The sequence below is a fragment of the Grammomys surdaster genome, unplaced genomic scaffold (genome assembly GCF_004785775.1).
Source record: "Grammomys surdaster isolate TR1022 unplaced genomic scaffold, NIH_TR_1.0 149, whole genome shotgun sequence".
Classification (NCBI taxonomy): Eukaryota; Metazoa; Chordata; class Mammalia; order Rodentia; family Muridae; genus Grammomys; species Grammomys surdaster.
In genome coordinates, this window is record NW_021604607.1 from 13,180,132 (window position 1) to 13,205,731 (window position 25,600).

General features: G+C 40.2%; 1 protein-coding gene across 2 annotated transcripts in view; it reads left to right on the plus strand.

The window, feature by feature from the left end:
- Nucleotides 1-25,600, plus strand: part of Map4k3 (mitogen-activated protein kinase kinase kinase kinase 3) — a 143,968-nt gene that overhangs the window by 65,906 nt on the left and 52,462 nt on the right. For both annotated transcript variants that reach the window (XM_028765057.1, XM_028765058.1), the window contains exons 4-12: nt 11,039-11,103; nt 12,522-12,577; nt 13,433-13,480; nt 16,358-16,400; nt 17,949-18,021; nt 22,835-22,966; nt 23,117-23,179; nt 23,266-23,347; nt 23,432-23,542. In XM_028765057.1, the coding sequence (XP_028620890.1) occupies nt 11,039-11,103; nt 12,522-12,577; nt 13,433-13,480; nt 16,358-16,400; nt 17,949-18,021; nt 22,835-22,966; nt 23,117-23,179; nt 23,266-23,347; nt 23,432-23,542 (673 nt within the window). The remainder of the gene's footprint in view (nt 1-11,038; nt 11,104-12,521; nt 12,578-13,432; nt 13,481-16,357; nt 16,401-17,948; nt 18,022-22,834; nt 22,967-23,116; nt 23,180-23,265; nt 23,348-23,431; nt 23,543-25,600) is intronic.

A 25,600-nucleotide genomic window follows, 5' to 3' on the forward strand; every position in this document is an offset into this window, starting at 1 on the left:
AGGGAGGGAGGGAGGGAGGGAGGGAGGGAGGAAGGGAGGGAGGGAGGGAGGGAGGGAAAGAGAGAGAGAGAAAGAAAGAGCGAGAGAGTGAGCAAGCCGGGCAGTGGTGGTGCACGCCTTTAATCCCAGCACTTGTCAGAGGCAAGTGGATTTCTGAGTTCGAGGCCAGCCTGGTCTACAGAGCGAGTTCCAGGACAGCCAGGGCTACACAGAGAAACCCTGTCTCGAAAAAGCTTAAAAAAAAATTAAAAAATAAAAAAAATTAAGGAAGGAAGGAAGCCGTGTTCTGTTAGTGCTGTGGGAATGTGACATGAAGACGCTGCTTTAGACAGGTGACTGTTCCACCATTGGCATTGCTAATGATGACTTCAAAGCAGATGGAAGAATAAAAGAACAGCCTTTCCTTCCTTGCTTTCTCTAGCTCTCTCCTACAGAGTCTTTATTCCTGGTTAAGCACAGACTTGGACCAAAGAGGGGCATGGAATCCTAAGAATTAGGTTTGTATTGTGTTCAAGCTGGAAAGGACAGAGAGATCTTGTCATCCAGCCCACTCTTTCACAGATGAGAAAGCAGGATGTAATAGAACCCTTGTTTTCTTTTCTTTCTTTTTTTTTTGAACCCTATTTTTTTCTTAAGGCTCAGTTGCTTGTTACTGGCAGGATATAAGCCTGGCCCTGCCCATTCCCTCAGTAATGGCTCTTTGGCCCACAGTACTAGTCAGCTCCAGAAATGTAAATCAAGCAAGCTTGTTTTATAATGGTCAAGGGGTTTAGGGTTTGGTGCACCACCCCAGAATACTCTGTCATAAGGTTCTCCTGGTGTTGCTATTACCATGTATTACAACAGTGTTAGACAAAAAGATGAAGTAGTACAGGTGTGATTTGACAGACCGTGTCCCAAGGGATCGGGATCAGACCACGAATTTTCTTAGTAGATGCACAGTGAATAGTTGAGGTCCAGAAGCCCACTTTATTGTAGCTGCCCAGTGGCCACAGACGAACACGGTTCACCCGAAAGGAGGATTGGAAAAGAAAAGGAGACAGAGGGGCGAGAGAAACAAGCTGAGCTTGCTGAAAGTGATCCTGTATGACGGCAACCAGTCTGTTTAAAATACAAGGTCCAAAGGATAAAAGCAACAAGATTAAAATTAATGGTCTAAGCAGTGTAGAAATTAAAGTTGTAAGCAGGAATGTCCCAGGTATCTAATCCCGCTGCTAATTGGTAAGGATCATACACAAAGTCTGGCCACCAGGTATATAGAGGGTGGCTTTGAGTATTGATAGAAAACACTTGCTCTCCAGTAACAGTGGAGACTACACGCCAGGTTAACTCATCTGGCTCATAGGGATTCTGAGCCGTCTTCATCATTAGTATCACAATCATTAGGCTCAGGATCTGTTTCTACTTAACGGATCAATCTTTCAGGCAGCCATCGGGCTCCATTTTCTTTTTGTGAAAAAACACAGACCGAACCACGACCCAAATTAAAACAGGATTGGGACCATTCCATGTATTAGTTAGGGTGTGTCTCCATTTAACCATGGTGTATCAGCTGGAAGTGACTGGATGCCAGTGACCATCCGCTGCAGACTGACCTTTAGCATCAGTTTGCAAAAAATTTAAAACAAATAAGACAAAAGCAAGGTGTGCTTTCGGTGATCTTGGAGGGTATACCTCCCCCTCTTTTGTTTTTAAAAGCCAATTTTTCAGAGTGTTCAACAACTCCTTGCAAAACCAGGGCAGAAGCGCCAGTATCTGCTCCTCCCACACTCAGAGAGTTGTGAAGATATTATTTTAAAGTTCCACAATACTTGTTTTACAATACCTTGTCCTTGAGAATTATAAGGAATCCCAGTAATATGGATAATATTAAATTGTCAACAAAACCTCTCAAATGCCTGACTGCAATAGCCAGTTCCATTATCTGTTTTAATCTGACTAGGAATGACCAGCATAGAGAAACAGTGTAGGCAATGACTAATTACACTTTTAGTTACTTCTCCTGATAAAGCAGTTGCAACTAGAAAGCCTGAAAAGGTGTCAAGTCACATGTACATATTTTAATTTTCCAAAATCAGAAACATCCATTTGCCATAATTGATTAGGTATGAGTCCTCAAGGATTAACACCATTATGAAGAAATTGAGGACATTGAGAGCAAGTTTATACAATTTGACGTGCATTTTCTAGAAATATCAAATTGTTGTTTCAAGCTATTACTATTTTGATGATAAAACAATGAGATTGTATAGTCAGTTGTTCCTGTGTAAAGCCTATAATCTGTCTGGTATACAGATCGGCTGTGTCGTTGCCCTGGGGTCCAGGCAATCCAGTATGAGCTCTTAAATGTCCTATAAAGTTAAGGAATAGTACATGTTTCTTAAATTAACCTTTATTTGTATAAATAACTGTAAAATTTGAGAATTAGCAATATCTAAAAAAACAGAAACACTTTCAAGCAATTGCAAACCATGAGCTATATATTGGCTATCAGTATACAAATTAAAGCTTGATTTTTCAACATTTTAAAAACAGTGGCTACAGCATGTAATTCAATTATTTGTGCCGAAGTAGGGGAAAACTCAAGAATAGGAGAATGAACATGTGATCCAGTCACATATGCTGCCTTCCCATTAGATGAGCCATCTGTAAATATAGTAAACACAGTTTCTATGGGCTCCATGTGTAAATTTACAGGAAATTCCAAAGCTAGCATAGAGGAAAACTGTATCAACTTGTCTTTTAGATAATGATTATCAAATTTGCCTAAAGGTTTGCACGTGTAATAGGCTAAATATCAGTATTCTGCAATAAGCAATTTAATTGCTGTTTGAAATAAGGAATAAACATTTCCTCTGAAATACTTCCATGATTTTATCCTACAATTCTGTATTAACACAGCAACAGTTTCATAATAGGGTGTTCAAATTTTACTTGCAGGTGAAGAAAGATGAATCCACATTAATAGTCCCTTTTGCCAAAGAACTGCTGTGAGACAGCCAACAATTGTTTATTCGTAACTATCGTTGGCTAACAGCTTCGTCTACTTTCTGCAAAGCTATTTGTCCCTCATCAGTTAATTGTCCAGGGGATTGGAATTTGCATTCTCCTTGAGAATATCAAACAGAGGTTTAAGGTCTTAGCCAATTTATATCTCCTAACAACTTTTGAAAATCATTAAAAGTAAACTTTTTTTTGCATGTACACCTGTAAGCCAGAAGAGGGCACTAGCTTCCACTACAGATGGTTGTGAGCCAACATGTGGTTGCTGGGAATTGAAGTGCTCTTAACTGCTGAGCCATCTCTCCAGACCCAACTATCTTTTCTTATTGGAATTTTCTGTGCCACAATCTGCTTAGGATATAACTGAGGTCCCAAATATTGAAAAATATGTTGCCTTTGAATCTTTTCTGGAGCAACAAGCACTCCCCAAAATTTTAAAGCTCGTTGTGTTGAGAGCAAAGGCTTTGCAGTAAAACTACTTCAGAGGGATCAGCTAATAAAATATTCATATAATGAATAATATACACTGAAGGATTCAAAGTCCTAACCTTTTGTATTAAAGCAGAAACAAATTTTTTATATAATGAAGGGCTATTAGCCATTCCCTATGGCAAAAGTTTCCAATGATATCAACTTCCTAGGTTCTTTAAAATTACAAGCTGACACACTAAATGAAAACCTTTTACAACCATCAAGATGCAAAGGAACAGTATAAAAACAGTCCTCCATAATAATTCTATACACATTTTATGGAATGGCAGCTGGAGTAGGCAAGTCAGACTGTAATGATCCCATAAGTTCCTAGTTTCATTAACCTTTCATATATCATAAGTTTGAACTTTGTTTTGAAATAATGGAATAACCAATCCGTTGGAGGTGAGTGAGTACATCAGCTCCAGTGTCTATTAATCCTTCACAACTATTTTCTTCAATTAGTAATTTAAGGTTAGGTTTCTTACTAGTAAATGATTGGACCCAGTACACATCAGAGGAACCAAAGCCACCTTGTCCTTTCTCAAGCTTTGAGCAGTTCTTTTGTCAGCAGGCACAGTTGTGATGCCATGGAGGGAAGCAGCCATAATTTTAATTCCTCCCACATGATCATTATCTATAACTCCTGGCCCATAAGCTGCCTGTTGTGAGTGCCTCAGGGTCTGAGAGTGACCCCTTCCCCCAAAGGAACAAGCAAGGCAATGAACGAAACCTAGAAAACACCTTTCTAGGGGCTGGTCTTGATGACCAAAACAAAAGGGATGCCATACAAGCTTCTACTGAGCCCACTCTGAGCTTTGCATTAATTCAAATGTAAATGTTCTTAATCTGGGCCTAAGGTAGTCAGCTCCTGCCTTTGTTCTTGGGACAATCATTTTTAAAATGACCCAAACCTCCACATTTAAAACATCCTTTATTCCTTCTCTGTGAAAGCATTGCTTGCACAGTGGTCCCTTGTAAGGCAGCAGTCATGGCCAGACCCTTATTGTATGAGGGTCTCCAAAAATTCTACCAGCTGCTTTTAGCAGCCTATCTACAAATTCTTGAAATGGTTTATCAGGGCCTTGTTTGATACCAGATAAATTCCCAATGAGATCCCCTTTTTTCGGTAGTTTATTGCAAGCAGAAAGGTAGCTATTGCAATCTGTGCATACACTCCTGCAGATAGTCCAATCTGATTAGCATTACCTTCATTTTGGCCCTCTCCCAGAAGTATGTTACTATCCCAATCTGCATTACCTGCTTGAGCATTCATCATGGCAGTTCTCTTGTTTCATGCCATTCAGTGCTTCAAAGTAAGTAATCGCCTCCTGACAAAGTAGCCTTACATATAGTTTTCCAGTCTTGGGGGTTAAATTTGCTTCTACCACTGTATCCAATAAAGCTTTGTAAAAGGGGCAGCAGGCCTGTACTGTGCTACAGCTGTTTTTAACTCTTTTATTACTGTTGCAATCATCTCCACCTGCTCGATCTTCTCTCAACAACAAACATGGGTGAGTCAAAAATTCTGAGCCCGCAGTTGAACTACAAACTGCAGCCAATGGAACACTGGCAGTTTAACCATATTTTTAAATTTCTCCTGCAACAGCAGAGCAACCACAATTTTGGAAAGCAAAAATCAATCTAGTCTTTCCAAAATCAACACCAAGTGCATCACCCCCATGCTACAAAGCTTCTGGCTGCCAATTCTTATATATGAATGTATGACAGTGCAGCTTTTAATACCTCATTAAAGAGACACTGCCCTAAATCTTAACCTTTTATAAGTCTAGTTTCTAGGATCTTTAGAGACATGTTTTCCTGGGTTGGCTCATGCCACATGTTGTTGTCTGAATGACTCAAACCCTGAGTTACCAGTTTTAAGCTAACTTTCTGTTACCAAAGTTATAAATTTTAACCATACCCAATAACTTATAAGCCAATAATCTATAGCCAAGACATATAGAACATATACTTTTAAAGCCAGTCAGAAACAAAAAATGAAGTGGATATACATCTTATATATTTAAACCAAACAAAATTTTCGTACTTTTTCTAGCTGTAATTTCAAGAGAAGAGCACCTTGTCACCTGCTGAACCCAATAAACACTGTCAGGGAGTTTTTTCTAGGAAAAACAACTATCAACTTCCTTATCATAGAAGCCAAAAAGCTGCTGGCCCCTTTGAGAGGAGCTTATACAGTCAGCCCCTAGAAAGACTTCTCCAGCTGAGCTTGACTCCTAGCTACAGTGCAAGGTAAACTTAGAGTTTCTGCTGTCTACATTAAGATGCCTTTTAAACAAATTAAGCTAAATGAAGGGGTGAGTAGTCATCAGATAAAGTTTTAGCCATTTTTTTCTTTTGAACATGAAACACAGAACAACAGTCATACAAACAACAAAATAAAAACAGACAATTGACATATGTGGACAGATAGGCATGCCAAAGACAGACAGACAATAACCAGAACTAAGGATTTCTCCAGTAGGAGCCAGAGAGAAAGCAAGATTTCCTCCTCTTCCTAGGAGAACTCTGAAATAGCTTATATCCATTTTCCTTCTCCTTTGCTAATGCATCCCAGACAGCAGACAACTGCTTTTCTGAAGCCCTTTATCTCTCTCTCTCTCATATTCACGATCTAACTATTATCTCCTTCTTTAGGAGGTGCAGTCGTAGCTACCGACAGTTATTCCTCAGTGCCCTGCTTTCTTAACTTCCCCAATCCCTCCTCACCCTGCTCCTCCCACCTGAGGCAGCTCTTAAGCTGCTGATGAAGGTCTATCTATGATTTGCCTGGATTGAAATTTCACTGTCACCCCCTAGATGAAGTCAGCTTCAGGTCAACACCTATTCAGCCTAGCTGTATCTGCTTAATGCGCCTCCTGCAACACAGCCTCCAAAAGATAACTAGTGCTAGGATCAATGCTGTTTATTGCTTACTGCGTGTGGATACTCTTCTGTTTTCTGTGAAGCACCATCCAAGACAGCGTTTCTCAGTCATCATATTCTGCCCCCCCCCACCCCCGTTTTCAGGTCCCTCATTCAGGTGCCACTTGTAGCTGCCCAGCGGCCACAGACAAACTGAGTTCACCTGAAAGGATTGGAAATGAAAAAGAGACAGAGGGGCAAGAGAAACATGGAGCCAAGACAGATTTTCTGATCAAGGCTCAAAGTTTAATATTCAACACTTTGTATGTATAGGAAGAGCTCACTGACCCCATCCTTTGTTTCAGCTGGATTATGTCACAAGGCAAGCTCAGCAGGCAGTCTATTCTTCTAAGTTCCTGTAGGAAGTTGTATGTGCAGCCAGGGCGGATAACTCCTCCTGGGTCCTATTATAGCAAGGTCTATTGTGGTAAACAAAGTCTTTCCGGCCTGCTCAAAGCTAGGGGAGGGCACACTTTATAGCAGGCTGTCTACACCAACCGAGTGCCCATAGCGCTGAGTGCTTGATGATCTCAACAGTGTCTGGCATCGTCAGTGTGAAGTCTCACAAGATCCACACAGGCTAAGCTTTCCTCTGGTGGCTTAGAATCAACTAATAGCATGCTCCATGCTTAATGCATATTTTTTGAACATTTTTGTTTCTCTTAAAAGAAAAAAAAATAAATCACCAAAGACTTACCCTTTAACCCCATTAATGCCAAAATTCCCGGGTCCTTCTGACTTTTTTTTAAACAGAAAAAGACTAAAGTTGTCACTGTTAGTCCACAGCTACCCTTTGAAGGACAGCTTTGATTTCTAAACTTACTAGATATAGAAGAGTGGTGAAGACAATTGAGTTCTTTGTGTAGATCCTTCCCTCATCTGCCCCCAGTGTGAACACAGCCACACGATCGGTGAGATGGGGTCCTTAGCGTCAGACTGATGATGCCTTGTCATGCCTTACACTTCATTTGGGTCTCATCAGTTTTCCGCTGGTGTCTGTTCAGAGTTCAAGGGCACTGGGACTTTGGAGAGCTTCAGGCTATTGAGGGTTGCCAGAGTACATTGATCGCTTTTTATTCCCTAAGGAGGGCACACTGGGTGGGACACCTGCCCTTACGGTTTTGAGCATCTATTTTAAAATGAACCAGAGGATTTCAAATTTGACTCCCAATGAATTAGCCCATATGAAAATATCTAGTGCTCACTGACCTTTTTTACACTGTACAGTTTTTTACACTGGTGACTTAAGATGAAGTTGAGTCACTTTGTGAATGCAGTGGTGCAGCGATTGCTGGACAGAGGGCTCTCCCAGAGAGAAGCAGCTGAGTGTGCTGTTCCAGCAGGCAAGACCAAGTCTGGGTGGTTCTAATCACAGCTTTTGTTTTCCTGTGTGTGAACAATGTATAAACCACAGAGTTTACTGTTTTTAAATCTGTGCTGTGTGGGAAGATGAAAAAGTATGTTTTAGGCCTAAGACTTTGGGATCAATTTAAATAGAACATTGTCCCTATAAATTCAAATAAACGTCAAACTGGAAGATTAGAATAGTGACACACACATTTATTTATTTATTTATTTATTTATTTATTTTATTTTGAGTAAGATTATTTTGCAAAATAAGAGAAGGCTTCTAAACATTTATTGAGGCAGGACATTAATGCTTGTTCATTTAATACTGATCTTGTGGTTACTTTTAATTTAGATGCCTAGCCACAAAGTCCCATATAATTTGTTGACCTGGGAAAAATGGGCCTATTGGCTCAGCCCTGTCCTATTGGACAGATGGCTTGGTGATGACCCAGTGCACTGAAGATTTATCTTCACAATGGAGACATTTGTGAACAGATGGAGTCATTTTTCTAAGACATTCTGACTATTCAATCTTTATTTCTTTTTTATAATAAGAGATTTTAACCAAATGGAATGTTATAAATTAAAGCATTTTTAGCATCGTTAAGTAGCATCACCATATATGGTCCATGTTATTTCACTGCCTGTATAAACTAGAAAGTCACTGCATAGAATAAATTAACACTGTATTTAAGTAAGACAGGGAAACGGGGAATGGAGTCTTTTAAGGGGAAGACAGTGGCAGTGAATCCGAAAGACACCAGAAAACTGGCCCCCTGTTCATTTTCTCTACTGTGGAGAACTGTTTTCACACTGGAAAGAGCAGGAAAAGCATTATTGAAAGGGAACTAAAGCATATGGCAGGTGAATAGGTAATTACAAGGCAGCTAGACACCTTAAATGAATCTAAGCTTTTAGTGAGGTCGAGCTCACACTGAACACTTAATCGATGTGCTTGCCATCCACTGTCAGTAGATGTCCTTTCACAAGTAGAGGAGACATTGAAGATTAGAGATAATCAATGACTAATTTGCAAAAGGGAGAAAGATGACTTCTAAAAAATACAATCAAATCAAACGTCAGCCTTTCCCCCAACAAACATCATGAATAAATTATTAATCATGTCATCAGCAAGCACTTACAAGTGGCAATCAACCTGGCCATTGTGGAAAGCAATACCAAATCTCTCCCATCTCATTGTTATGTTTTTATTCTTAAAAAAGAAAAGCTAATAACTTTACATTTTAAAGTTTACATTGAGTTCTTGGAATAATTTAAGGTGATTTAAATAAATGACTGTAAGGTAAATTATAATACAATAAAGATCAGCCTGCAGATAGAGAAGTCTTTGTTAGATATTGATCCAATGAAGACTTGATAATCAGAATATATCTGGAAGTCCAGGAATGGCAGAATAGCTCAGTTGGCTTGCAAGCACAAGGACCTGACTCCAGACCTTGAGACGTATGTAAAAATACCAGGCCTGCTAGCTAACTTAGAATCTCAGTGATGGGGTGTAGAAACAGGAGAATTGCTGGGGCTTTCTAGTCTAATTGGTAAGCTCAAGGTCAATGAGAGACCCTGTCTCAAAAGATGTGAACCTTATCCCCAAAGCTTTACCCACATCCATCCTCTGGCAACCACATACTTGTTCAGTATACATGCATTAATAAAAGAAATGGAATATGGTGTTTCAGTGAAGAAGACAGCTGTTGGGTTCCATGGAGTATTTAAACATATTAGCGTTATGACTTATAGTCAGTAGTTTGTTTTTTTAATTTTTAAAATTTATTTTATTATTTAATATGCTTGAGTGTTTTGTCTGTATGTATGTGTACCACATATGTATCCAATGCCCTCAGAAGCCATGGATCCCCTGGGACTGAAATTATAGATGATTGTGACCCGATACATGGGTGCTGGGAATTGAACCTAGGTTCTCAATAAAGAACAAGTATTTTTAACCATCAAACCAATTCTCCAGCCTTGCCTTCTGCATTTTGAATAAGACCATAGCCAACTATTCTGAGAGTTCTTAAAACTTGGCTACTGGGCAGCAGTTGATATTTCTGTGGGTTCTATTTGTTGATATGTACAATATCAGAAACAACAGAAGAGATATACTTTAGCCATGATGCTAGTATACCCACTTTATTCATAAGGCACACTGGTAAAATGTCAGTCTTAAGTGGTTTCTGATTTCTTTGAGGCTTTACTCTCTTCAGCCTTACTTTAGAACATGGTACCTTGCTATCAACTTAGCTGACCTTCCCACCCTGGTAACTCATGAGGTGTACACAGCCTAGCCAGCGCTTAGGTCTACCTAACCTAACCACCTCTGCTGGTCTGCTTACTGGTGCATAGCAGACCAGGGACTCCTTAGCCCAGCCTGGGGAACAAAAGGTCTCATGGGGCTTGGGCATGGCCATAATGACCTGGGGCCATATTTTCCTGACCTCTCATCTAGTTGGTTTGTTATTTCATTCAATCACACATTCTTTCGCCCATGGATCAGTTAGAGATCCCCAAATCCAGAGACTCCCTATCCCATCTCTGCCTGAGCAGAGACAATGAACAGTACAGTTCCTGGTGTGCTTTAAGAGGAAAAAGTAATCGATGATTGAATAAAGGAATAAACAAAGGAAAAGAGATATAAATCTGCAACTATCCCTTCTGTCATTGCATGATCACATCATCTTAGGCTGTAAGACATATAGAGCAACAGAGATCAGTTTTATAGACTCTGGAAATTTTGTCCTGGAATCTTCATTTGAGGCTAACATCTACATTTGTTTGTGCTGTCAAGCTGGGTGGTGGTGGCACATGCCTTTAATCTCAACACTTGGTAGGCAGAGGCAGGCAGATCTCTGTGAATTCAAGGACAAGCTGATCTACAGAGTGAGTTCCAGCACAGCCAAAGCTACACAGAGAACCCCTGTCTCAAAACAACAAACAAAGAGTGCTATCAAAGTGATGTGTTTGGGATGGATTGGCATTGTCTGTGCTAAATCTGGGTGGATAAGCTGTAGAACAAGGAGTTTTTTAACTAAAGGGAGGTTCCATTTGAATATGTCTAATGACAGCTTTATATTCTGTAAATGATGTGTCTTAAGTAGTAAACCTAGGGTTGGATTACAGCAATGAAATGAATCATTTACTCAAGAATTAATTACTTTTAAGAAGATAGATGTTGCATTTGTGTAGCTTTTCAGTGTCATAGTACATAAGATACTATCACAAAGCATTTTAATCATGAAGACATAATGCATGACTTGTCTTTTCACAGGCGAGATAAACTTTGGATTTGCATGGAATTTTGTGGAGGTGGCTCTTTACAGGACATATATCATGGTGAGACCAGAGTTGCTTTCTATACATAAATTATAAAGAAACATATACTCAAACCATAGCAAATGCGCACACAGGAAGTAACTGTGTAGTTCTGTACATCCAGAGACAGCCATACTTTGGTTTTAGTGCATGAAGTCATTAAGTATATAGCAAGCAAAAGTAAAAGAACAGGTAGCAAGTAGCAGATAAATAGAAGCTTCAAGTAGACCGCACAATATCAAACAGCATCCAACAGGAATGCCTAGGGTAGATGACAGAGCAAAGACAGCACCATCAAACTGGACTTAACCAACACCAAGCAGAAACTGACTAGGGAAACTGCGGTCAGCTGGAATTCCCACTTGAACTTTATCTGCATGAAGGGTTTGTAGCTTTCCTCCCATGAGCATTCTGTATGTGGGGGATAAACAGCAACACCTTCTAGCTCTTCTCAAGGGTGCAGTATGTTTAACACCTGTTGCTTTTGCTGGGTTTCTCTCTCCCCATTACAGAGTTGGGGACAGCCCAAGCCAGGACAGGAACTTCTGGAGGAAACAAGGGAGGGCCTCCTCTTCTTTCCACAATCTTAAAACAGCTCATGATCATCTATCAGTGCAATTTGCATTACAACTATGATTAAAAAAAATAAGGCATGTATATTGCTATAGGAAAATGTCTATGATCATGAAGAGGCAGGTTTCAGAATCCTGTGTTCTCTGAGTTAGTTTTTGCTCATTTGTATGTGTAGTACATGTAAACCTACAATGGCTTAACTAAAAGGCTTTTGACTTAGCAAGGGAATGGAAGGCTTAGACACTCAGTACATGCCATATGCCAAGTTTCGAATTTGAACTTCCCAGGTTACTGGTCTATATCCTTGTATAGTGAGAGTGTACGTAATCTTGCTTATATTATTAGACAGTAGTAGCATGCTGCAGATCCCACTGGGCAACAAGACTCTGAGATAAACAACTGATACTTCATGGTATCCAGGGCTGCTTAGCTGTGATGTCATATGTTAACATATGAAATTCATTTTGACCTAAAATAGTGTCAACGTAAAATTTTTCCAGAACATGAGCCATTGTAAGTTGAAGATTGTGTATTATATAAAGTGTCTGTATAAAATCACCTTACAGATTAGAGGCCAAACTTTATCTATGAATATCAGATCAGCAAGATATAAAATAGAAATATAACCATTTTAGTTGCTCAATTGTTTATAAACATGACAGGCACTGTTCTGAACACTGGAGGTAATACAGTGAGTGTGTCACATTTGAACAGAATCACAATACAATCTCTGCCTTTTTGGCATTGAGTTGAGTTGAATTGGTAAGGTATGTTGAGTCTGTTTTTAATGGGATTTATAAACTTGCTCACTCACTGGAAAACATGTGTTGCTTAATCCTACTAACAGTAGTTTTCTTCTCTTATAGTAACTGGACCTCTTTCAGAACTGCAGATTGCATATGTTAGCAGAGAAACACTACAGGCAAGTCAGATTTAAACTACTATTCTATACTAAATGTTTACTTACTATACATCACTGTTAAGGAACTAGATGATCTAGTCTGAAGACTTTAATACAGTTTTATTTTTTACCTAGGTAGATTTTGTTTTTGTGGTGCTAGGGTTGAACCCTTGGCCTCACACATGGTGCACAAGTGCTCAGTACCAACCTATGTCTGGTCCTTAGTGCATTTAAAAACTGTTACAAATACAAGCTATATTTACAATTAAATACTATAAAGTATAAAGATTACAGTATAACCTAGAAGTCAAGCACTGTGGGTCTGTATATGCCTCTTAATGACAAAGAAGGGTTGATAGTTCAGTAGGATCAGAAGAATTGAAATTCATTCTTTCTGTTTTGTTTTGTTTTGTTTGTTTGTTTTTGTTTTTCGAGACAGGTTTTCTCTATGTAGCCCTGGCTGTCCTGAAACTCACTCTGTAGACCAGGCTGGCCCCATCTCAGAAATCCACCTGCCTCTGCCTCCCAAGTGCTGTGATTAAAGGCGTGAGCCACCACTGCCCAGCTGAAATTCATTCTGATTTTAGTGAGATATATACCTTTAAAATTCAAACTACTTGCAGAGTTTACTGAATGTTATTTTAGAAATATCAGTGGTTTATTTTAGAAATACTGAATGTTCTTTTAGAAATATCAGAAGAAGCCTGAGCTTTCTTCATCTTTCTCTTGAGTCTATTGTCTTCTATAAATACTTCATTATAATGAGTTGATACTTACTACTTGGTTTTCTGTAAAATAAAATAGTGACTACTATTCAGTGTGCCATGTGATAAATCTTGCTTATCTTTCTATTTTTCTATTTTTTTGAAACTCTAGGGATTGTATTACCTTCACAGTAAAGGAAAAATGCACAGAGATATAAAGGTAACATTATATTTTTGGCTTGTTTTTCTCTTTTAATAACCTGTTTATCACTTTTAAATTCTCTAGATTAATCACTGAGCAGACTTCTTTTGATTATTCTACTTGATGAATTTGCTACCTGAAATATATTACAGTAATAAACATGAGTGCTCTATGATAAGTTTCACTGTTTTTAGAGTAGCATTGTTGAGGCAGAATCACACACAATAAAGCCTACCTTTCTAAAGTGTGGGGTTTCAATGGGTTAGTTTGGAGTTGCTTGTTTGGTTTGTTTTGGAGGTGTTTTGAGACATGGTGTCATATAGGTCAGGCTGTCCTCAGAGTCACTATGTAGCTAGGAATATACTTGAATTCCTGCTCCCTTTGTCTCTGTCTCCTGAGAGCTGACGCTGTAATTCACAAGCACTACCACACCTGGCTGGATTAGGGCTTTAATAGTTTTTTTTTTAAAGCTCATTTGTAACTAACCATTCATCAGATACACATTAGCTCCATAGCATCCATAAAATCACAGTAAATTGTGTGCCTACTGTATCATCTACTAAGTTTGTCACTCCTGAGGAAATGTATCTTACATGGTGATGTAAGACAGTGTTAGTAATGTACCTCGGAGTGAAACCCTAGCACATTCTGTGCTCTCCGCCTTGGCTCTTGGAAGAGAGCAGTATGCACTGGACACGCTGGGATTAGCTCAGTCAAGACTCCTGGTGGTGTTTCTAACACACTGTGCTCTTCAGTCAAAATGGTTCTTTCTTTCATTTATTTTTTTTCTCCTTTTGTTTGCTTCCTTATACAATTCTCTCCCTCTTTTATTTTCTCAAGATTTTGTAGCATAAAACTTGTTAACCTTGTATGGGGGGAGGTGATTTATGTTGCTTTCCCAGTCCCTGATGCAAGCCCTGCCTTCTGTCCTCAGAGAACACCTGTATACCCACACACTCTACTGTTCCCTGGAATGTAAGTGGACATGCAGAACCCCTGCCTTAGGACTTTTCTGTAAGCCACTTCAAAGGCAAAGCAAAGTGTTTATGCTTCAAAGGCAAATGATCATCTGTGGTGGTCAGGGAAGCCATATATGACTGGGAAGGACTGAGCTTTTGTGGAGGTCAAGGTAGCCATATGTGACTGGGAAGAACTGGTAGGTTTTGTCAGAAGTAGAATTGTCATGTTCTCCAAACTGAAAGAACAGTATGAACAGAAATATGAAGTGAAGGGTGGGGCCATTTTGAAGAATATAGTATTTATTATATTATTGAGGAAGGTTTCATAGGTGATAAGCTTGTCTGGATAGTATTGTGGTCCGTTGTGCAAGGACTCATGTCAACCTTTAGGTTGACTAAATTCTGACCATCTGCATACCCTTGTCTCACCTGCAGTTCTCTCGTAGTCTGCTTCCTGGTCTGATTGCTTCTATTCTTGAGTGCTTCCATAGTTCTGTTGAGTTTGACAGACAGGGTGGCCTTTCAAAGCCAGACCATGTGGCTCCGCTGCCTATCCGCTCTGTTGACTTCTCGTAGTAGTAGCTGAGACATGCGGGTGCTTGGACCGTGACCAGCAAGGCTCCGCACTACCCAGGCCCTGCACACGTTCTCTCAGCTTGCCTCCCAGTCCTCTCTGCTTTACTCATTTTGTCTCAGCCACACTGAATTTTCTGCTATTGGAAAATTTTTAAGGTCTTTCTGGCTCTCAGTCTTTGTTTTCATTCGTCTTTCTTCCTAGAATGTCCTTGTCCCGGATTTCAGTGTGGCTGTCCATCCTTACTTCATTAAGACCTCTGCTTAAATATCCTCAGCTTTCAGAGGACTTCTCTCCATGCTTTGTCTTCAAGGTCCTGCCTGACTTTGAATGTTTTGTTGGGCCAGGGATAATCCTTTTTTTCTTCTTTCTCACCTACATACACAAACAACCGGCTTGTCACTGTACACCAGAACTTAAGTGGCTGGCGGCAGTCAGTCCTCTCTTATAGAGGAATGGGTAGAGGGAAGAACAGACAGATCAGAAGCTGTGATGTGTATGCACAATGACAGAAGTTGTAACTTAAGAGACTCAGCCTGATGGTGGGGAGAAAACATCGGCAGAAGTCTGGCTAAGGAGAAGGGTACAGTAAAAGCCTTGATGTGGCCCCTTAGCATTTCTCTCTTTCCCATGATCCCATGGGTCAGTGGTGTTATGTGTGGGTGAAGCTCATTTCATGGATGGCATTCTCAGTGTTTAGAATTCTCCTTTGTTCCCCTTCTACTCTCCCGCTATCCTTTCTCTTGTTGGTTAGAGGTAGGGAGTCTAAGAATATTTCCCCAAGCTATAACCACACCAGCACCTTGGATTAAAGCGCTGCCTACTTGGGCTTACTCATGTAAAAATTGCATGGGGGTGGTTATGGACCCACAGCTTGTAAGTGGTGTGATAGCTGACTTAAACTCTTGACAAAGAAAGCCATCAGGGTAGAAAGCCTCGCCTACCAAGAAGCAGGGCAGTCACATGCCAGCCCTGGTGAGTTCCAGAAAAAGAGCTTTTAAGGATGGGAAATATAGTAATCAAGTTTAAAGTATAATCAGAGCCATTGAAGTGCTAGTTTAAAATAACATTCTAATGTAGCAATGGTGTGTCATCAGCCAGGAAATCGCATTTAGGAAATGTGTTAGCATTCATACTGTGTTAGCAAGGAGCCCCTTTTAAGGGAGCACATCAGGGAAATTACCTAAAACGTGGACAACAATGTTTCCTATAATTACATAGCATTTTAATTGAACACATTTTTAAATTTAAGTATTTCTAAGTCTAAGGCTTTGGTTATTTAATATGTATAGTTAACCTATTATGTGTTTCACCTAATAAAATGTCTGCTTCCCACTCAACTAAAATGTTCTCACTTTGAAGGGCGCTAACATTCTACTAACGGATAACGGTCATGTGAAATTAGGTAAGTAAATCAGAATTTTATCACACGCACAGGTCTTTTCTAAAATGTAGACTGCTTTGGTTTGGGTTTTTGTTTTTCAGGACTACAAATCCCAGGTCCTAGATTATCCCTAGGGCTAGATTATCCCTAGGGCTAGATTATCCCTAGGACTAGATTATCCCTAGGGTTAGCATATTTGTTTTTTCAATGGAGAGTTCATTGTCGAGCCATTCTCTCTCTGTCTGATTTTTCTTCCCCCAAGGAAGCATAAACTTACTTCATAAGAAACAGATTTTTACAAAGATACCATGAAATAATTTGCATTGGTAACTCTTTCACCTCTAAACCCAGAGATTGGACTTCTGGTAGAAAATCTGTATGAAATTAAAATGAGGGAAAAAAACTTAAAATCCAGAAACTCCAAAAATTCTACATCATGTATTCAACTTTAAAAAGCAAACACACTATTATTGATATTAGTATATTTTGGATGCTGTTACTTTACCTCAAACAGTAACTTACAAGGTATGATTAAAGCAAAGTACAAAATCAGTAATGACAGTATGAGTTTAAAACAGAACAAGTGTTCAGTATACTGTATTAACTGCTGACAAGAATGTAGTGATATATGGAACAATTATTTTGAACTATTTAGGACGAACCAAATCTCAAAATACTCATTTGTTTTATAAAAATGATAATAGTGCTCTGGGTATTCGCTCAGTGGAAGCCCTTGCCCAGAATGTACAAGGCTCTGGGTTTGTCCCCAGCTGCACAGTATAAACAGACAGACAAATAAAACTGCTTTAGACTACATCCTACTGTAGGACTAATCAGATTGAAAATATTTATCTAGTAGTTAGCATACTAGATAGTTTTCCTACGCACTCTGTCAATGAGAAAAGCAGAAAGGGTTTTCAGCCCTGTGCCCTCCTCGGTGTCCTGATTACTGAGTAGTTCCTATGACTAGTTCCTGCGATTGCTGCGGTGTTCCATACCTTCCTTTCTCTTAGGACAGATTTAGAACTGTTAAAAACACCAGAAAGTATTGGATCTGAGCAGACGTAAGGAACAGTGACAGATCCCACTAGTTATCACTGGCTTCGGCTTCAGAGTGTGCTGCGGAGGGAAGGATCTGCGGATGTTGTGCTCTGTGTCTTTTCAGGCTAGATAGGTTTACCAGTGTCCATTTAAGTCTGCAGATATGAGTCTGTCTGGCAGAGAGTAAACAGACTATACGGCTACTCAAAGGCCCCTTCTAGTAAGATTCCTTGAAATAGAGGGCCTACAAAACAGAAATGATATCAGTGTCAGTTTCGACTTTCCTGTGGCCATTGTTTCTTATCACAATTATTTCATTTTAACCTCTATTGTTGTTTGGATCGTATGAGTTAAATGGGAATCCATTTGGCTATGCTGCACACTACTTTGTGATATTTTAATAGTCCATCAAAGTTAAAAACTGTAACATGTTTGAGATTGTTCCGTATTTGTGAAAGCGATGAAAATAAGTATTGGAAGTTGTTTTTGTATTGTCTTAAATGATTTTTTCTCTCATTTTTTAAATAGCTGATTTTGGAGTTTCTGCACAGATAACAGCTACAATTGCCAAACGGAAGTCCTTCATTGGTACCCCATATTGGTAATTTCATTTTAACTCAAAATTTTATCTTAAAACTTCTTATTATCCTGTCATTATTGTATACAATGTTCCTTTAAAAAAAATAAGTCAGAAATCTTACACTTAATACAGAAGGTAATCAGCAAGTTTAGTAATGTAAGCATGTATTCTTATGGATTTCATGGTCAGAAAATATCCCACAGACTGGTATTTATAAAACAGAAAAGTTTGATTCAATTGTTAGCTTTCTGATGCTTAACATATATTTCAATAGATATTTTCATATCTATCTTTTTCTACATCCATATTCTAATTATTACATTATTCACAGTTTTCAAAACTTTGCAGTTTTTGGTGTTACCAGGAATTGAACATAGGGCCTCAACCACACTAAGTAAACAGTCTCCTCCAATGTCTTTGCAGTCCTGATTGATGATGAAAAGCGGGTCTCTGGGCACTTAGAGTCTTTTTGCCAGGCCTCAGTTCAGTTCTTCACCCTCTTTCTGGTAGTCTAATCCACAGATCTTCCTTTGTGGCCATACCTGTCTTCCAGGTAGTCTTTCCCATCACAGGCAAACCATCCTAGTATTCATTGTTTATGCCTTCATTTTGGCCACTGTGTTCTGGGCAGCCTCACTGGCTGCATGGTAGGAAGGACCAGTGCTGCTTTGGGTTTAACGGTGCATAGTCTTAGGCATGCCTTCAGCTCAGTGCTACCCCTCCCCAGACCTCTCCAATCTGACCCCTCAGTACACAACTGTACTACTGGTGTTTTGTTTTGTTCTAAGCTGGGCTCATGATAAATATCATTTCTTATATTGATTTGTCTCTATCAAATACAATCTTTTAAACTCAACTAGAGCTAAAACAGCTTTTATTTAAAAAAAAAAAAAAAGCTTGCAGCTCTGTCTTTTGCTGTGTCTAGCACTAGCCATTATTCGTAGACTTTGTTGTAAAAGTTGAAGATTCCAGCTCGTTCATTTGTCTTCCAGTTGTCTAGTCCTTCCAGTGTTCTTGCTGAATCAGTTAATAGTCTGCCATCACTCTTCACTGTTTTCCTTAGTCTTTTTGTTTTTAATTTGCTTAAATCTTCTCTTAGGCTCCTGTAAGACATCCCACTCCTCACGTTCTCTGTCCTATAAGATGTGTCTGTATGCTTTTCGTGCCTGTAAAGCCTGCTAAGCTATTAGTCCTTTTTGTGCATGCACACAGGGACTTAACTGCATGCCAGGCCAGCACTCTACAACTGAGCTACATCCCGTGCTGTGCTTCCTGAGGTAATCCTTTCTGCAGTCTTCTGTCCTTTTCCAGTCTGCAGAGCTCTCTAACAGAGCTCTGTCTTGGGATCGCCTTTCTTGTATTCTGAGTCTTCCTCTTTTACCTTTTTTGGAATATGTTTTTGTTAGGTAAAAGGTATATGAGCATACGAGCTTTAGGACTTTGTATTTCTAGCTTCCCCTTTGCTTGGGTTTAAAGCACTAGGTTAGAATATTCGCGGCGTCATCCCTGCGGCTTCTGTGACGCCATGTGAAGCCGTCACGATGCGTGCTTCTTGTAATGTAGTGTGCACCTCCCCATAGTGATGCTTCATCCTTCCCTAGTCCATGACGGCCCCTGGTATCTCCGTATCCCAGATGTTTTCCTTGGCTTTGACCTTCACTCATTCATGCTCGTCATTTGGTCTTCATTTCAGAGACAACCATCTTTCCCATTCTAAATGGTCATCCTGGGAGATACTTCTCTAGTGTTGACCTGGTCATTTCTCTGCTAAATGTCTTCCTGCTCTTCCTGGGTTGTCTTAACTTACATCTCAGGCCACTTGAATCAACCCAATAGTGTTCTCTCTTTCTGCCACTTCATTTATTTGGAGGTTTGTTTTTGTTTTGCTGTTTGTTTGTTTGTTTGTTTTCCTTCTAGGTGGGATTTCATTATGTAGCTCTATTGTCCTGAAACTGACTGTGTATACCAGGCTGGCTTTGAACTCACAGAGATCTGCCTGCCTTGGCTTCCCAAGTGCTGGGATAAAAGGCGTGACCCACTCCAAACTACTACTCCCACTTAAAAAAAAAATGTTATGTTCAAGATTGAGGTTAATCTCTGAGTCCAAGGCTAGCCTGGTGGTCTGTGAGTCCAAGGCTAGCCTGGTGATCTGTCACATAGCAAGTTGAAGGCCTGCCAGTGTTTCAGAGTTGAGAAAGTCAAAAAAAACTTCAGGTTTCTACAGGAATTTCTCAGCATTTTAGGTTCATTCTTGCATGATGGAGGCTTCCCTCAAAAGTTTAAAAATCATTGTATGTTAGTTCATACCAAAGAGCAAGATGCTACAAGCTGGCTCTAGAACTGGATATGGTATATATCCCTATAGTCCCAGTTTGAAGTGTTCCCAGTTGAAACTGAGACAGGAGACTCACTGGAGCCCGAGAGATGAAGACAGCCTGGAGCAAATTGAGCCTATCTCAGAATATGAAAATAAAGCAGACTCACATGACAGTGTGCTGTGAAGACAAGGTATGGGCCTGGTGGTTAATGTTCCCAAAGTGGGCAGGCAATGTCTGTTCACAGACCTACACAATTCCTGAGTGGTCCTGTCATTTTCTACTTGTCCTTATGCTGTGCAAACAAGGAAAGACTGATTTCTGAGGCTCAGAGGGTGAGAGCAGGAATCTGGGGTTAACTATTGACATTTCAATGCTATTCCTATCCTCAGCCAGCTCCAACCTGAGTTTTGTTAGTTTGTAGCTCTACACCATGTGCAATCTCTAAGGCTAGTTAGCTGTGAGTTCTCATCTGCCTCCTTGGGTTCCTTCATCTGACTGTGTGATTTCATACTCCCTTTTAGTCTCTCTGTGTCTCTAGGTAAAGTGTGTCTCATAGGACCTCAAAGGCTCTGTGTGTATGTTTCTCCTTATTCTGCTTCCACTCTGGTTTGCTCTCAGAGAAGAGTAAGGATTTGAAGAGAATCCATTATTCTTTCCAAGTACACTCTGCCCAGTTTGTCTTTAAGCATCGAGGAGAACACACACCCATCTCAGGAGTCTTACCTGATTCTGCACACATGCTCAGCTACTGTTTGCTGATGAGGACTGATCTTTTTCCCCAGCTGTTTAAAGTGGGAAATACCTCGGAGCTTGTGGAGCTGTGATTAGCTGAGATTGGGTAACACTCCTGTTCTCTGTCTCTGTCTAGCACTCCGCCTTTCCTACCTTCATCTAAGAATATAGAATCTCTCTTGCAAAGTGATCAGGAATTAGTCAGGAAAGTCTGCTGAGTCGGGAAAACCAAGAGTTAGTAAATGCCCCCGAGGCATCTCATTTGTGGTGGTGGAGCTGGCTGTTACTTAGCAGCCTTTCGTGGAGGGCTAAGGCCTTCCCTTCCTTTGAGTTGGTCACTCTTATTCAGTGTACACTTATGTGATGGATGAACATCAAGATAAAACAGACCTCCACCATCAAGAAACGTTTTCTGTTACCCACCCTCACTCTGGTGACTGCTCTGGCTTGTCCCTATGGCTCTGCGGCCCCTTCTTCAAACGTCCTGTGTATGGAGTCACAGCTTGTGGACCTGTACAGTACTTTGTGATGCTTGTGCTGTTACCTTAGTTGCTAGGCTTTTTGGTTGTCTTTATAAACTTGTCTTCAACAGATTTTCTAAAACATTAGCTTTCATTTTGGTGATAGCTTAGTCTTCTTACCTTTGCAATAAGAGTGTTCATCAGATTCACTGTGTGTGTATGTGTATGCGTGTGCGTGCGTGTGCGTGCGTGCGTGCGCGCGTTATCCAGCACACCTGAAACATGGCTCATGGGTGAGCAGGCACATGGGACTTAAGTGGGAGGGGAAGTGAAGCTCACCGCCCTGCTGGGCTTGGGAAGGGCCCTGCTGGGCTTGGGAAGGGCCCTGCTGGGCTTGGGAAGGGCAGGGGCTCTCTGAACTCCCCGACTGATTGCTGCCCTGCAGGGCTGCCCTGTCCTGTAGTCACAGTCTACCTGTCAGTTAACTTAATTTGAATTTTCAGGAGGGAGATTTTGAGATCTTATTGCTTTTAAGACCAAGTGTTTTGAAAGTTGCCTGGTTTTTATTTTTATTGTAACTGACCTGACTCTCTTGCAGTCGTGCTGGAAACAAAATGTGCACGTGTAAGGCGCCCACTCGTTGCTCTTTTGAACTGGAAGAGTTTCATGTTTTTCTCAGTTGTTTCCAAAACTGGTTTGGGATTTCAAAGTTTGTGTATTTGAAAATTAATCATTTAAACAAATCAAGGCATAATTAGACTAAAACAGTAGCAAAGTTAAAAGGAATTAAAAAGTTACCAAATTTGTAATTTCTCTCTGAACAAAACATTTTGAAAAAGAGGCATGCGTTTTGATAACTTTTCCATTATTGTAATGCAAACTTTTTAAAAGCATTCAAAAGTTGATAGTAAGTATAAACTGAACGGTTGGCTGAGACCAGTGGCTAAGCTGCAGGGTAGTGCTGTAGGCATCGTGTGAGACAGTTACAACCGATGGTTACAAATGTTACTTCTTTATGGAATTTTGGGGGAAAGCATTCCAGATGAGAACATCTGGGCCAGATTACTGTCATACTGGCAAATTTTTATAAATTTTATAGTGTAGCTGACCAATGAAGCAATCACTGGGGAGGCTGAGATGTCTTCCAGGAGACATTAAGAATTTGGGGAAATTGGGTCTTTTAAATATGGTATATCTATTTTCAGACATCAAAGGACTAAACAATTTAATTTAGCTGTTAATGAGTCTGTGTGCCTCTGGTAAAGAGGGTACAGGAAAGCCCACTAAACATGAGTTTTGTGTATCTTGGCTTATTTCCTGCAGGATGGCCCCAGAAGTCGCGGCTGTTGAGAGGAAAGGAGGGTACAATCAGCTGTGTGACCTCTGGGCGGTGGGCATCACTGCCATCGAGCTGGCCGAGCTCCAGCCACCCATGTTTGACCTTCACCCGATGAGGTCAGTGTGCCTATGCTAAGCCCAGTGCTGACTGATACTTATTTACTGTGTCATGGATCAACTTTAGCCTTGTTGGGAGTAGATAGGAATGTATTCCTGTCCTTAAAGTGTGAGCCTTACAGTGTGCAAAATGTTTTATGTGCTTTTCAGGGCATTGTTTCTAATGACAAAAAGCAATTTCCAGCCTCCTAAACTAAAAGATAAATTGAAGTGGTAAGTATCTTTGTTTATTGACTTTCATAGCAATATGAGCAAGAAAGGAATTAAAATACAGAAGCTTAATTTTCATCCTTTCTTAGGTCAAATAGTTTCCATCATTTTGTGAAGATGGCTCTTACCAAAAATCCAAAAAAAAGACCCACTGCAGAAAAGCTGCTACAGGTATTGTTTTACCGTGAAACATTCTTTTTCTTTTACAAAATAAGCTGTTTAACAAATGTCTAACGTGTTTTGTGTGTTTTATAGCATCCCTTTGTCACACAGCCTCTGACAAGGTCTTTGGCAATAGAGTTGCTGGACAAAGTGAATAATCCAGATCATTCTACATACCACGATTTTGATGACGATGACCCAGAGGTAGGAATTGTTTTCACTAACTAGTGCACATAGCTGTGTGAATACATACGTGCATGCATGTGTGGGTGTGTGCGTGCGTGAGTGAGTGAATGAATGAATCAATCAATCAATCAATCATCTTTTTGATCTAGCTCTGTTGTTAGGGGAGGGTAACCAATCCTTTATCCTGATAAGTCACTTGATAGATTTTCCATGTTGGTCATTTGATGACATTTGTGGAAGAAGGCAAAGGCACGCTCATTTAATCCACGTGAGGTCACTAGTTTCTTCAGAGTGGTCATGTAGGCTGCTCAGTCATCAAATGAGAAGCAACACAATCCCTAGTCTTCTTGGAAGAACCCTTGTACCAGGCTTCATAAGATACTGGGATTGGCTAAGGTAGAATTGATGTGTTAGCAACTAAAACCATGATTCTCCACTGTGAAAATAAAAACAAGCCAGCGTGTATGAGGGTATAAAATTACCCTAACATGACAGGAACACTGGTGTTAGTGGAAACCCATCTCTTTTAGCTTAAGATAGCTGTGTGCCTGAGCCCAACTCATTATATATGGCACAGCCAAATTCTGTTACTGCCTTCAGTCTGACTGCAAGGCACTCAAAATGGTACAGACTTCAAAGGCTATGGAAGGAACGAGAATCTTCCATAAAGAGGTAGATGTCAGATTGTCCTCAGGGTCAATCACCATCGTTCTAGGTCACCATATTTGTACACCAATAGTAGGTGCTCTCTTTTTAATGAGTTTTGAAAGGGCGTTTGGAAGTAAGAAAGTTAAGTGTGAGAAGTGTATTTGATTTAATACTTGGGAGAAAATTGTTTTTTGTTATTTTGTGTAGTTTTAAGAAACTTGACTTTATAAGTTTAATTAGGTGGTCCTACATCTGCAAGGTACAGAAGCTGTGAGAATGATCTCTAGGCCAGAGGCGGAGTACACGCTTATAATCCCAGCCTGGGCGCTGAAGCAGGACGACTGTGAGTTCAGGGACTGCCTGGAGTGTGCAGTGAGCCCCAGACTTGGTAGCTAAAATCCCACACAGCATTCTTAATAATCAATGAGAATAATTGAATTTGCCATGAGATTTTAAATTTTTGTCAAAACATTAAAAACTCTTAGTATAGGGAAGTGGATAATATTATGTAGTATTTAATGTATAATAGGAAGTAAGGCTAATATTTGTGTATTTTATTTTCATTGAAAAATAATGCAATCCACTCACCACTCTGCAGTCTGCTGACCAGTAGGTACCTAGTCTTACATTGTCCTGTGACTCCATGACACAAAGCAAAAATGCTTTTATGCCATAGTCCTTTATGGAAGTTTTAAATGTTAATTTCTATTTGGCCCAGTGAACATTACTGGGAAGCTACTATGGATGAAATACATTCCCTAATCTTTAAAAGGTCTGTCTGAGGGTTAAGAAAAAAGAGCAGCCAACTTTCTGTTAAAGAACTCAGAGACACTTTCTGTGAGAGACCCAGAGATACTTCCTGTGAGAGAACTCAGAGACACTTCCTGTGAACGACCCAGAGATACTTCTGTGAGAGAACTCAGAAATAGTACTGCAGAAAAACTGACACTATCTTGCCCAGTGTGACTTGAGGAAGGACCCTTTTCTAATGACGTGTATGTGTGCATAGGTGCCTAGAGAGGCCAGAGGTGTCAGGTCTCCTTGGAGCTGGAGGTACAGGCGGTTGTTAGCCACCTGATATGGGTGCCAGGACTGGAACTCCCATATCTAAATGCCTTAGTCCAATGTTTAAACACTCTTTATCCTTGAATAACATCCAAGTACAATGACTGCAATCAAGGCAAGCTTATAAATGATCAAGAAGAGGTAAGTGTGAACTAGCATGGTGGTTCTGAGGGTAAAAGCACTTGCTGCCACTCAAGCCTGACATCTTGAGTTCCATCCCCAGAACCTACCTTGGAGAGACCCGACTCCCAAAAGTTGTCTTCTGTCCTCTACATGCATCCATGGTACATGTGCACCCAAGCACACACCATGCATGCACATAGTCACATGCACGTGATAATAGTAATCATTAGCAGCAGCATT